Raw genomic sequence first — 14,171 nt, 5'->3', positions numbered from 1 at the left:
GTTCTGGTTTGCCCAGTCCACTGAAGTGAGTCAGTTACTAGTGGAGATAAAAAAAATTGTTCATTGAAATAAAAAATGCCAGCGTTCAGCAGGGTGGCACCCCTGCTCAGTGCGTGCTGTAAAATTCCAGCAGGCAAGGATGGCCGCTTGGCTCTTGTTCAGGAACCAGCAGGAAATAGCCCCTACTAAGCTGTGATCCAACACCAAGAGAAAAAAAAAAAAAAAAGAAATCCTTTCGTCTCTAACAGGCAGCACCGATGAACACGGCTGGGTTAATAAAGCAACGCTGCCCTGTCACATCTGGAAACCCAGGTTGAGGGGGAAAAAAAAATCCAATTAGTTCTAACTGTCCTTACTATAGTGGTCCTAAATCAGTCCCGGGAGAGCGGTTGCATCAGATAACTGCATCCCGCAGTGACTGACTACATGCTCTACGTTTGCCACAGATGGCAGCCACCAGCCGGGAGAGAGGGGTGCCCATTAGCAGAGAGGCAGAACTCAGCTAAAAGGGTCTCCACCAGCCTCAGAAAGGTGGTAAGGGCATGAAACAGAGCTGCTTGCTAGCAGATGCCCCTCCCATGCAAAAGAGGTTGCTGGTCTAAATTAAAAAAGAAAAAGAAAAAAAAAAAGAAAAAAAAAAGGAAAATAGAAAGCAAACAGACCCTACAAAATATTCTTTTTTTTTTTTCTTCATTGTAAAACACCCAGGCAAAGCCAGATCTTGTAAACTTCCCTTCCTTCCCTTATTCCAGCTGCTAAAGCTTGCTGCGTGCAAAAAAAAAAGCACCGTGAGAGACTGGCTGGATTCTCTCAGTTAGCAGGTGTTGGAAGCCTGCAGGGATCTGCAGGTTAATTAATCCTGACTTACCAGGGCTGGGGAGGCTTATTAGCCTCCACCCTAAAAACGAGGAAGACGGGAGGAGCTCTTGGGGGGGGGGCAGGTAGTGTTTGTGGGGAGAGAAGCTAAGGCAGAGCCAACTCTGGGGAAGAGGCTTTAGGTGGGGCTTATGAATTTGTTTTTCATCCCTTTTCTCTCAGTAAAAGCAAAGTTCAGATGAAGTATATTTTCACACTTTAAAACAAGCATCTAATCTGTTGATGGTTAGCGGGAGCTCTGGTAGCTGCCATGCAGAAGCCAAATGAAATCTTTCCCCATGCTCTGCCACTGAGCTGGGCGAGTGCTTTGGTGTTACTCATCTTTGCTGTCCCAGGCCCTAAATGAGGAATTTTTAAGGCCCGTAAGGAGGTGTGTGTGGGGATATTTGACGTGCTGTCAGGGCTTGTGAGACCACACGCTTGACTTGGTAGCGTTTCTGTGCTCGCCTGCCTGTGTGTCATAGGATATACGTTGCTTTCTAATCAAATTCAAAATGTCAGGGAAGGTATCGCTGGCCAAAACCCTGTTGACTGTGGGGGAGGGAAAGGGGAATGGAAACACCACAGGAGGGGGATGGGCCAACTGTTTAGCATAGCTACAGCTTCAAGCATCTCTGCAATTGTTTCTAGTTCAAACAACCGGCCGATGGCACCCACTTGCACCTTCTTGCTCAACAATGTCTCTATCTCCTCTCTCCCCCTCCTCCTCCTTGCCTTCGAGGTGTTGACACCCTGACAAACTCAGCCCTGGCCTCCCCAGGGAGCAGGGCAAGGTTTTCCAGGGAGGGCTGAGCTGTGCATCCCAGCTTCCCTGCTCCTCCCAGTTCTTGCCCGCAGCATCCTCTCGCATGGCCCCCCAGGCAGCTGGAGCAGCCCAGGGTGGCAGGCAGGACTGGGTGCTGGGAGATGTCCTGGATGCCGCCACCACCACGGAGGGTGTGCGCCAAACTGCGGATTTGATGCCCAGACAATTATCAGTGGGGAAAAGGGAAGAGGGACTGCAGCCCTCCTGGGATGTGGAATTGCACTGTCTGGGAGAGGAGGAGAAGAGATGCCTGCAGAGCTCCTGCTACGGGAAAACACATAAAGCCCTGCACGCAGAGGAAAGGGCAACCCAAGGAGCACCCTGGAATAAGGGCAAACAGAAATGGGAGGAAAACACAGAGGTTTAGTATGGAGGGAAGTGAGGAATGGGGAATAATCAATTCCTTCAGGGTGCCCCTGGAAAAGAGGTCAGAAGGGTGGCAGACATAAAAGTGATCCTTGTGGGGGGTCACCTTTGTCGTGTGCTGGGCCTCTGAAGGCTCTGCTCACCCCCAGTACATTGAACTCAGACTTCTCATCCATAGTGTGTTCTCAAGGCAAACTCAGGTCGAAGTAAGCCCTTAATGATGGTAACAATTGCCTTTGATAGAGCTTAAAAGAGGAGAATAATACACATTTTTTTCTTTTAGCAGGGGGGAAAAAAAAACTTGACTGTTATTCCAGGGAGGATTACTAGGCTCCAGGCTATCACTTGTCCCGATTCTCAATGAATAAATCAAGAAAACTGCCGGTGTTTCATTTCACGTGAGAAACAAAAATGCGCTCGTTCCCATTTCAGAGAGTTTGCTAGGATGCCCCTTTCCCTCCTCCAGCATCTGCAACCAAGATCTGAAAATTACAGAAGTGATGAGGGTGGTGCTCACCGCCCAAGGATAATTCCAAAATTCCCCCCACACACACCCACATCCCACTGAAAGCTGTTGCCTGTAGCAGATTCGATCTTGAGCCACCTAGTGGCATTTGCTAGAAATAGATATTACAGGCAACATCAGGCTACGAGCCCCTCAAAAAAAAAGGCAAGAGGTGGAGAAAGAGGTTTAGTGGCAGCTCTGCGGTCCATCCGCGTATCGCCCAAATGGCACTGAAAGCCCTTTTTGTTGCTGGCTGGGTCACCCTGTTCCTAGAGCATCCTTCCGGGCAAGGACCAAACGCTGAGTGTCTCAATAGGAGGTAGCAGGGGGTGCAAAGCCATGCAGCCCCTTTCCCAAGCCCCAGCTTCTGTTGGTTTCCTTTGCTCCAAGCTGAAAGCACTCACGTGTTGCAAATGCCTTAGATGAACAGAAAGCCTTCTCTCCTGTATAGAGGATGTATGGGGGACTGCATAGGGGCCTTCATGGGGCTCTGGGCAAAGGAACTGGGTGGGGGGGGGCGGGAAAGAAGGCTTATTGTCCAGAAGCTGGGGAAGGGGAGGTCTGTCTGGTGCCATATGCCTCCAGGCACTGCTGGGGGGGAAGGGGAAGCAGATAGAAAGGAAGCCCAGGCAGCCCCAGGGTATTTCTTAGGGTGATAAACTGCTGTGGAATGGACATTAGAGTCTGGAAGTAGCCAGCGTGCATTACTAAGTTTTGAAACATGTGAAGCAAAATTAAATTGGTCAATCTGACCGCTACTCATTGCATCACGCTCGAGTAGTTATCTTTCTCTCCTGGTTTCTTGAGAGGGAAACCCAAATCTGCAAAAATCATAATTAATTTCCCCTAAAATCAGCACGCCCCCAAATAGGCAACTCTAAATTTGCTTTTGCTTTTGTAAGTTCCATGGCTATGAAGCTTTAAACAATGCAAATACTTGTTTTGCATGAGAAAATGCTAAGATTCTCACAAAGTCATTGCTTGCCAGAGTCAGGGGTTAATAAAAGCACCAAATGTCACAAGACTTACAGTAAAATCATAGCGATTCACAATATTAATATATGCTACTTTGTCTTTTGGATTAGTTTCAGCTTTCAGCTTCTGAAAGCCAAAGTTTCCTTTTTTTTTTTTTTTTTTCCCTCTGCAGAACATAACCCAAAATATCAAAAAGCCAAGTAAGAGTCTGGTTTAAAGAGCAAGATACATAATATGTAGAGGGAAGGGTATGGCAAGAATGCTGTGATTGGACATATCAATCATTTCTATGGCAACAGAGGAGGATATAACAATGCCGTAGAACTGAGCAGAGGAGACTGGGCAAAAAGAGATCATCATTATACACTACCAATATTTTCATTTACTCTTTGTAGAGATAGAATCACAAAATGCAGGAAACCATATGCAAAATATCCAAAATTATTATTTATATTTCCACATTTATAGTTTACAGAAGCAAAAAATATCTTGTATACAATGAGTGTATCTTTGTTCTTCCAGGGAGTGTTTGTCAATCCATATGACCATAAACAAAGGATATGTTTTGTGAGAGTGTACGTAATACAGTATAATATACAGGGAGTGTGTGATTGCATTTACAGATACAGAGACTGAACCTTAAATATCCACAAAGCTTTTCCCTTTCTATACTTCTCAGATGAAAATCATAATGTTTAACACAAAGAGTAATCATTTTCATATTTTTCTCATAAATGTATTTATTTGTTCTCTTTTTAGTCACCATGAGTGGGATTTAGCTTGCCTAAATTATAGTGCCTGGATGTGAGATACAGCCTAAACTCCCACGGCAGCCAAGGAAGACTGAGCCCATACGGTCATTGGAGCCTAGCAAGCTACTCTCCTCCTCCTGAGGTAGACCCCAACACTTGGTCAGCCAAATCACGCTCCAGACTCCGCTAACTATATGTTCTAGATCCTTACTTGCTCCCATGCAGACCCTTGTGCTTTAGACACCTGAGGCGCAATCCAGCTGCCTGCCCATCAGTATCATCTGACACTGTTTCAGACCCCTTTGGGTAGCTGCGACATTCCCATGGAGTTGGCGGAGGACCTGTGGGAGTCTTCTGGAGCAGTAGTTCAAGACTGAGCAGGATACCCAACGTCATTTCAACTGGTACCTGATCTGAGGTGACCACATCAAGCCCTTCAGAGGGGAGCAGCAGGCAAGGAGTCGGGCATGAAGTCAATGTGGGGAGTCCAGGGAGCAAGTGAGGATCAGCAGGAGACAGGGTGGGCACACCTACGGCATAGCTGGGGCAAGGACTGGGTGCCAGCATCTGAGCTCACACACAGCCCTACATGTCTGGGTGTCCTGTGGGAGACTGTCCAGGGCAATTAAAACCTCCTACAGTGCACGCAGGACCCTAACACCCTAAAATCAGAGTGAGGTGAAACCTCACCCTTGTTGTTTACAGTGCACTCGAGCCCATCACTCACGCTTTCTCTCCAGTAGCTGGAAAGAAGCAGGCGCTGCCAGGAAGATGTATCATCCATATATGCTGAAAATATGCTATCAAAAGAGAAAAATTGCATCCCGGAAATACCTATATCTCTCCTCTGACCACAAAGGAAATCTCAGTGTAGGTGGGTTTGCTGTAAAATGAGTCAGAGGAGCCCTGCCTGAGGTACCTTTAAGAAGATCCAGAATGAGCACAGATGGCAATAAGTATACACGGATGTAGCCCCGTAATGTGGAGCCTTCCTGTCCATTCATAGGCATGATCTCTATCATGATATTGGGGGCAATATTAACATAAATTTCTTAGATTAAATACTGATGATCTCATGAAAATGTTTACTCATGGCTGAGCCCTTAAAGATTTTTCTCTTTCCTGTCTGGAGGACAGAGAAGGTACTGCTTTTCCCCATGGGTCTATCCTTGCTTTTATTTCTCTTTAGCTGCTGCTGCATGGCAAGGCCATGCTGAAATATTATTACAGATTCCTAATATATTAAATTTTTTTAGCAGGGGCAGGGGGCAACAAACAACAAACTCGCACACAAAATGGAGATGTGTATTGGGGGTGATAAGCAGCAGACTGACAGCTCTGTGCTGGAGCCCTTCCTCTGTTGATAGCACAGGCCCCCTCCCGTTGCGCAGACAGTTGCCACACCTTACCTTCTAAGAGGGCAATACAGCCCCATATTCCTTTTCTCAAATAGGTGGTAATTAGTCCTGCACACAGCGGTAGCTTTGGTGATCCTGACGCCTCCGTAACAGAAGTGGAAACAAAAACATCATCTCTCAGAAGGTTGTCTCTTCTCTTGGAGAAAGCTAGACATGACTGTTTTGAATTAAGGTATGAAAGAGACTCCCACACAAGGCCAGAAACGGTGCTGAAAGTCTCCTGCACACCTACATATAAACACATACACCACAGAAGAGATCACAGAATAATTCAGTTTGGAAGGAATCTATCCAGGTGCCTTTCATCCCTCTGGTCCTTACCTTGGCTAGGACAGGACTCTTTCCAATCAATTTACCCAGGGCCTTGGGTAGCTGTATTGTGAACATCTCCAAGGATGGGGGTTCCAGAGTCTCACCGGGCAACCACCCCCCCTGTGAGGTTTGGTTTTCCTTTCATCTGATCGGGATCGCCTTTGCTGCGACCTGTGCCAGTTGCCTCTTGACTTAAGCTTGGCCTTCGCTGTCGTGTTTCATAGCATCCTTGGAGCCAAGCTGCTGAAATGGATGAGTGGGCTGTACGGTGGGTGGGAAGCTGGCTGGGTCGCTGGGATTAAAGGTTTGTGGTCAGAGGTACAAAGTCCAGCTGGCAGCTGGTTGCTAGTGGCCTCCCTCAGGGGTCACTACGGGGGCCAGTACCGTTTAACGTCTTTGTTAATGAGCATTGCTCTGCCCTTGTTCACAGAGCCAGTCATCTCAGCACAGAAGGCAGGCAGGGTGGGCAGGCATGACTTGTCCTTCCTAAGCCCATGCTGGCTGTTCCCAGTTACCTGCCTGTTCTTGGTGTCCAGTCACAGCTTCCAGAAGGTTCGCTCATACTCTTTCCAGGGACTGAGATTAGGCCATCCTTTTTCACCTTTCAGGTGTGACATTTGCCCTTTTCCAGTCATTGGAGACTTTCTCTGCTGACCACATCCTTTCAAAGATGGCAGAAAGCCATAGCTGCCTCCCTCAGCACCCTTGGATGCATCCCAAGTCCCATGGACTTCTGCTCTGCCTGTCTTCAGACCACGTACATTTTACAATACCAAAACATCATGTCCACCTACAATTCGATGTAACACAGTGCCAGGAAATGTGATCTTCTAGCTGTGTTGTTCTAGAGAATCTTTCATATCTTTGTAGTTCTGACTGGGAGACTAAACAGAAAGCCTTTCTGATCTCCATACCGCTGCTCTGCAACTAGAAGTGTCAGTGTCTGCAGAAAGATGTAAGTCGATCTTTATTTTTCCTAAAAAGGCTTGCAACCACCATCCACCCTGCTCTTAGAAACTTTGCAGTCCTTAAAGGAAAATTTAAACCCTCCTCCCTCATAAATGTCTCCAAAACCAACACAACACTCCCTGGAGAATCAGGAACTGGAAAGCAGGTCTAGAAGTTCTGCTGGTTTTTCTTCCTTCATACATTCTGTTACTGTAAATAAGCTGCTGCTTGTATCAAATCCTGCTTCTTGCTCAGCTGCAAAAGGGTGGGATGTCCTGTGGCCAAACTGGGTGCAGACTTCCACATCTGAGTAGGTTGCATGGATCCCTTCACAGTTGATGGAGGGAAGCAGGCTCTCCTACCTTTCCTCGTAAGGTAGATATCTAAACCAGGTCAGATGTTTCTCACAGTTACTGGAATGGGACATACAGGACCAGCTCAGATGTAGATGTCTGCACTGAAGGTGCTCAGTGTTAGTTGAGATGGATGCTGCCTGAAATGCATATAAAAAAGTGGCACAGATCTCTAAAAGCACGTTCCTGGCTCCTGTACTGGCCCTCCAACTAAACTCTGAGTCACCAGAAGAGTCCTGGTAGTACAACTAAATCTTTGGACGTAGTAGAGCAAATCTGGAGGGAAGCGAATTCTAATTCTTCCCCGAAAGCACCTGGCTATCAATACCAAAACCAAAGTGGCAGCTTGACTACCTTAGGTCATTTTGAAGACCAAGATGATTTCTCAGAAACTGACAATTTGTAAAAAGGTTTTCAGTGCTAGCTCAAAAGGGTTTTCTTGTGCTAGCTATGTCCTTATGCCAACTGTCAGAACATGTCCACTGTATACTGGAAACTATCTCTTTCACTGGCTTGTGCAAGGTGATTTACAGTTAGAAAATGAGTGTAAAACTCTGTGTGTGTGACTGTAGCTCCATAGGCTTACAGGCAGCACAAGATAGAAGACAGTAAGGAATCCAACCCCTTGCTCTCAACAAACATGTTCAGAAGTTGAATGCAAGGATTAGCCTAGATACTCCCTACAATATTGCATCAACATCATGTTTGCGTAGTTACTCCCAGTCCCAGAACAAACAGTAAGGAAATAGTGAATCAGACCACAGAGTTTTCCAGAAACCTGAGCAGACAGACTGACTGAGGTGCTTGTGCAATGAATAAAAGTACTGTCACTTCTCCCCAGACAAACTCACTCTGGAGTAATTTACTCAACGTTGCATGAAGCACCTGTAAAAGTTCGGAGGACTTTTATCATTCTGCTAGAGGCTTGAAGTTGAAAAAATATTCTATCACCTGAACACACAGTACATTCAAGAAGGATTTTTGCTTCAGGACAGATAATTCCACGATTAACTCAATCCTGTGCTTTCTCAGCTGAGCCATGTCTGCACCCTTAATTCATTGTAGGTCCAATTCTGTCACCTGATTTGGGTTGTCTGTTAGAAATGAGAAGGATTTCCCCAGAGAAGGTATTGATGAAAGATGCAGGCCTAGAAGCAAATACAGACCAGACAGTGAAGTGTTTCCATTGCATTAACAAGTATTTTGAGGTGAATCAAAATTCCTTCAAATCATGATATGCAAAAAGATGAAAAGATATGTGAACATATTAAAAAGAAAAACATAAATATTGTTCATTCCATGAAATTACTTAAGATATTCCTGGTTTTACTTCATGGCTTGTCATGGACTATTGTCAGAGGGCTATGATCTGTGCGGCCCCAAATCTTATTTACATATTTATTCTCTAGTGGATCAAGCATAACGTATCCAGCAGCTCCCATCCCGCCACCAGAGTTAAGCTTAGAGAAAGGAAAAACAACTGTAATCTGTACCTTTCAGGTATGAAACACTTCCTCTAAAATTAAAAAGAAAACAGAAAACAAACAAAAAGAACCCCTTTTATCTCTATTCCAAGATAAATCTATCTGCGAAGGTAACGCAATGAGAGAGGGAAAGGTGCCAGTAGACAGGTGTGACCTGGCTTTCGTTAGCTATACCTTTATCTAACTGGGTGGAGACAAAACGAAACAAAATCTTTCCATTTAGCTGTGTCATTACGGGGTGAGGCACGCTGGCTTCGGTGCACTGAAACTCTGACAGTGGGTACAGTCATGCTCTCCCACTAGCTTGAGTTGCTACATCTCTTTCCCAGCTTCTCAAATGTCCTCACTTTCCCCAGCTTTCCTCACCACTGGAAAGTGGTTATGTGTCCAGAAAGGCATGTCCCTCTATACCCCTCTAGCATACCAGCACGTTGATGGTACTGCAATTTATCGCTCGCATCTTTCCCCTCATCCCCTTTGGTCATCTGATGGGCTGGGCAATTTGATTCGACGGACAAAATGCAGCTCTCGGATATGCATTCGCTGGTCCCCCGGCTCCAGAAGAATTTGCACGTGCAAATGAAGACTAAATGAAGACTTGCTCAAAGGAATTTAACAAGACATTCTTGTCACGGAATACAGATGCAACTCTGACTGTGACAGAAAATATGCCCATTAATAGTTTCAGAAAGAGGAATTTAACTTACAGCTCTTTTCAAAGAGCAAATAAAACGTTTAGGTGCACAGCAAATAAAACTGCGTAATTTCATTTACTGCAACATATGAGATAACATAATGGTTTATCTATTGGTGACTAGAAACCATTCTGCAAATGCTTCATGAATTTAGCATGAATTACCTGCAGAAAAGTCAAAAAAGAAGCACAGTGGTGTGCAAGTCGCCGGTTATCAGGAGGGAAGCGTTAGTCCTGCAGTCGTGAAGCACATTGCTTAGCACTCAACATGAGCTGAAAGTCAAATCCAATAGCTTGCAGGTATCAAGTATTTTGCAAACATCAAATAAAATATTTTAAAAAACCCACCACAGTTTGAATATTGCTCCAAAGTATTTGGGCAATACTTTGAAATGTATCTATTCAAAGACAACTGGGAGTTTTCAACATTTCACTAGCTCAAATGGGCCAGCTCCAGCATAAGTATTACTTTTATCTGTCTCTACCAAGAGAGTACAAAAATTCTAACACTTAATATGTTTAGCAAAGCAATGCTGTAGCTGGAAGCAGCACAAAGGACATAAGGCTTCTCTGTCCTATCTGGGGATTAAAACTGGCAAATGTGTTTCACTAGCTTGGTCTTCCAACAGAGTCACAGAGCAGAAACGGGAGAGGCACTTTCTGAATCGAGGTCTCTCCCTCTCTGAATACAGGCTTGCTCCTTACAGACCGCTTCGTGGTGTCAAGCTGAGACCTCACGTAGAGGGAGGTCCGCCACCCCCCTGGGCAATTGCTGGGGGGCCGAGGAGGCTCTGCAGTCTGGTAGAGACCTACGTCCTAAAATAAAACCTGACTTGTGGGTTAGTACAACCGGTTCAGGACAGCTTTTTGAGTTGCCTGGGGTACATACCCAGGCTGAGTCCACTCCTGCAGAGATTTCTATCCGCCTCCTCCTCAGCCCCACCACTGCAGCTAACGTGTTGTAAATGCGGTTTCGTGAATCACTCCCTGAAGCTTTTCGGATGTCACTGAAGGGTCACAGTAACTGAAGCTAGGGATATATGGCTTACTCACAACGGTTTACCCTCCTCAGCCCTGAAGAGCAGAGCTGAGCCCAACCCCAGACCCTCCAGGGTTTCACGGCCCTCACGGGGGGGTGGGGGGTTAGGGCACGGCTTGTCACCCGTGCTTGTGTCGAAGCTGCCTACAGCAGCAGGAGCTCCTGGCCTGGCTTTAATGGTACTTATATATGGCTCTGTGCGAGATGTGGGCTGACTGCAGACGCCAGATTACAGCTCTGCAGCATAGCCTGTAATTTGCCCTTCCTTGAAAATCTTCCCCCACAGCCGACAGGTAAGGATCGTTGCTGGTAATGAGATCTGGGCAGTTGCAGCCAAAACCTAACCCTCTGCTGGCACTTAGGAGGGATTTTCAATAATCTGGAGTACAGGTTGAATTTTCTATGTATAAATACTGGATACAGCAATGTGATTAATGACAAAGTTATTTCCTGTGATGAAACAGGAAAGTTTGGTCCAGCGCCAGTGCTGGGAGGTGAGGGGAGCTGAAGCTCGGGCAGGGAAAAGGGCCGTTACAGCTCCTTCTCCCCTGAGCTTGCAGGTCACCACTCAGATCTTAGCTTTCTTTTAGGCTTTGTCAGTCAGGTTTAAGTCAAATCTCTGTTAGTCCAGCCCAGCATTAGTGGTCAGAGGTGGTGGTACAAGCGATGCTACGGAGAGGCACTACAGAGGGAGACCCTCAAGGAGAAACCCAACCCCAAGTGAAGTGTGTCAGAAACTCCTGACGATCTTTTTCTAGCCTAGATTGGGCTCCTTAGATCTGATCCCATAGCAGAGAAAGAGGATGTCACACCAAGGACCGCCCTTCCCAGACTAGCAATGCAGCATGCCCTCTGCTGAGAAATCAGTGGAATAAAACAGAAAAATCCCCAAATTGTGCAGCCCTCCCAGATTCATCAGCCCACTGTTAGGACCAATGATCTTTTCCCCATTTGGTGGAAGACTTAAGGCCGGCCTCTAGCCAGAGGCAGACAAGTCCTTTGGCTGAGCTGGCGTGGCACGAGGCTATTTTCTACGTTCACATCGCTCCCTCCCTGGGGCTCTGCAGCCTCCTCTCTCACTGGTCTTTCCCATGGGATCTGCTGAGCCACCAGCTTCTCCACTGCCTGTGTACAAAGAGCTTTCCACCAACTAGGTTCTCCACTTCCTATGCACAAAGAGCTTTCCACCAACTCTCATGTTTCCTTTGCGACCGTAGAGCCTCCCTCATCCTCCTGTGCTACACACAACTCCTTTGTGGCTCTGCCATACCACGGCAACAGCCCCCAGCCCCAAAAATGGCCTGGCCTGGCCCAACGCTTCTTCCTTGGCCCACGCTGCTCGTCTGGTGGCATGGGGGAAGCTGAACTACGACATGATAAAACCTGTTTGCTGGAGTTGCCAAAGGTAAGTCTGTTTTGCTTCCTTGTTTGTGGCACCTTGACAAGGTCAGGTCGAAGCATCTGGCAATGAGTGACTAACTCAAGGCTGCCTCGTGAGTCAGCAGCGCAGGCTGGCAGGGCTCAGGAATGCTGATTGCCGGGTCTTGCAGTCACCACTAGAACATGCTTTCCCCGTGGTTGCCCTAGCAAAGCTCTCACAGGTGAGTACAGTGCAGAAATATCTCCCGTAATGAGGATTTCCCACTGCAATTCTTGGCAAAGCTGAATTGCTGCAGATTTATAAGCCTCCGTTCAGATCTTCTCTAATTCCTCTTTTGAAACCCCATTACCTCCATCTGTGTTGCCTTTTGCATCAATCAGCCATTTTTACTTGATGGGCTGTTTTTGTGTTTGTTTTGTTTCTTGCAAACTCTGATAGAATTTCACCAACTGAATTTTATAGACTCCTTCATTACTCACATCTTGTGTGCAAACAAATGCAGCCTGCATAAGGAAAAAACACAAATCAGCACAATTTTGTTTTTCTAAGAAAGCAGAGAAGTTCTGAGCTCTACCCAAAGCAAAGCAGTTTCATTGCAAAAAGTAGTATTAACTAAGAAAGATGGCAGTACTGCATCCAAATGATTCAGAAACATTGGCCAGAAAGTCTTTTCCCAGTCCCAGAACTGATTATTTTGCAGCTTCTGTTTTAATTGCATTCAATGATTAAGGGTCAAATTCAGCCTGATGCTGAAGAGTGACCAAGCTTAAGCCTAGCAGGGCTGCTGTGGGCCTCCATGTCCCCTCCAGAGGTGATTAAACTCCAGTGAGAGTTTGCAGAGGTCCAGCAGATAATAATTTTGCCTTTATAAATCATGTGGTGTGGGCACAAATGGATGAACAATTAGGCAGACAATTCTCACAAATGAGCACCACTCAGGACCATTCTCTCTCAGTAAAGCCAGCTGGGATGGAGCAGCCCACAACCATCATATTCAACTCCTTTTACTTCTAAAGCAGGGTGTCTGCTGGGAAGTGGACCTTGACTGTGCTAGCTCCCAAATTCCTTGGAAGAGCGTTAGTCACCCCAGGCCGAACCCCCATGCCAGGCACTCGCTGTTTAACAAATGAGTAATGTTAATGACCAGGGCCAGTGGCTTTGAGCGTCCTTGTCACCATCTAATTAATTAATACAGAAGGAGGGGGGGAATTCCACAAAACCCCAGCCTCACCCATGCACTGGGTTAGGACGTTATACAATGTTATATACGTGCACAGGGCTCGTTCTTATCCCTTCCTTGCGGGTTAGCACCCTCTCCTCTGTGCCAGTGCAGCTGCTGACATGATTTGGAGGCTAAGTTGGATCATTTCAGTGACCAGCACTGATCTCAAGAAGCACATGGGATGGCACACCCGAGAGGGCGGTGAGCTGAAGTGCGGTGGTGCAGGCGAGGACAAATTTCACAGTGTCAGCCAAATATTGTATTTTTTTTTTAAAAAAAATCTTTCCTTTATTGAATTACTGCTTATTTTTAGACTTGCAGGACTTGGTCTAGTCATCCTGCAAGTTACATATTTGTTTATTCATGAGAGATGCTGACATCTAGAATAAAAGAAAAATTATGATGTGTTCACTTTTGAATTAATTTTGTCTGGTGACATGACTTTTCTGAAGTGTTTTTGTCACCAGACATTACATTGTAAAAATATTCTTGGTCATTTCAGATTATGTGGAAGTTTTGACTTTAGACTGTGGCAACTTTAAACTCCCTTGACAAAGAAGAGGCTTTTTTTTTCTTTTCCAATTTGCAGCAAAACAGTCTGCTCACAAAAGCTCCATTCCAGAATCTTTTAGCCAGATTTGATCATGAATTATAGAAATGCATTTCTTTCAAAACAGAACAAAAAATATAATAGAGTTTTTGGCATGTGTTTTAATAGTATATGTTATTTATGATAACTATCAGAAAAAATAATGTCATCTAATGGTCACAGGAGATCGCTCAGCATCCTGCAGTGCTGCTACTAGTTGTCATCCCTTTGGGGAAGAAATAACAGGTTGAGACTGAGGTTGAAATCCCAGCCGAAAAAGGTCTCTCTGAAGCTGTCTGTGTAGCAGTACCACCATTATACCCCTTTGATTACACCCTCATGTTGGAACCACATGATCATTTGATTCCTTCCGAAAGCACAGCTTAACTAACTAATGCATTTTTCTGTATTTTCTTAAAGTTTTGATTGCTTATCTGTTACGTTTCTTATGT

The 14,171-nt window shown here is 45.7% G+C and overlaps 1 protein-coding gene across 1 annotated transcript in view; it reads left to right on the top strand.

The window, feature by feature from the left end:
• Nucleotides 1-11,682: 11,682 nt before the first annotated feature.
• Nucleotides 11,683-14,171, top strand: part of RFX8 (regulatory factor X8) — a 49,338-nt gene continuing 46,849 nt past the window's right edge. Inside the window, exon 1 of the mRNA XM_075738286.1 lies at nucleotides 11,683-11,932. Within this exon, the coding sequence (XP_075594401.1) occupies nucleotides 11,696-11,932 (237 nt within the window). The 5' untranslated portion in view covers nucleotides 11,683-11,695. The remainder of the gene's footprint in view (nucleotides 11,933-14,171) is intronic.

This window comes from Balearica regulorum, chromosome 1, assembly GCF_011004875.1.
Source record: "Balearica regulorum gibbericeps isolate bBalReg1 chromosome 1, bBalReg1.pri, whole genome shotgun sequence".
In the NCBI taxonomy this organism is placed as follows: Eukaryota; Metazoa; Chordata; class Aves; order Gruiformes; family Gruidae; genus Balearica; species Balearica regulorum.
Note: the sequence above shows the minus strand (reverse complement) of the source record. Positions and strands in the feature narration are given on the sequence as shown.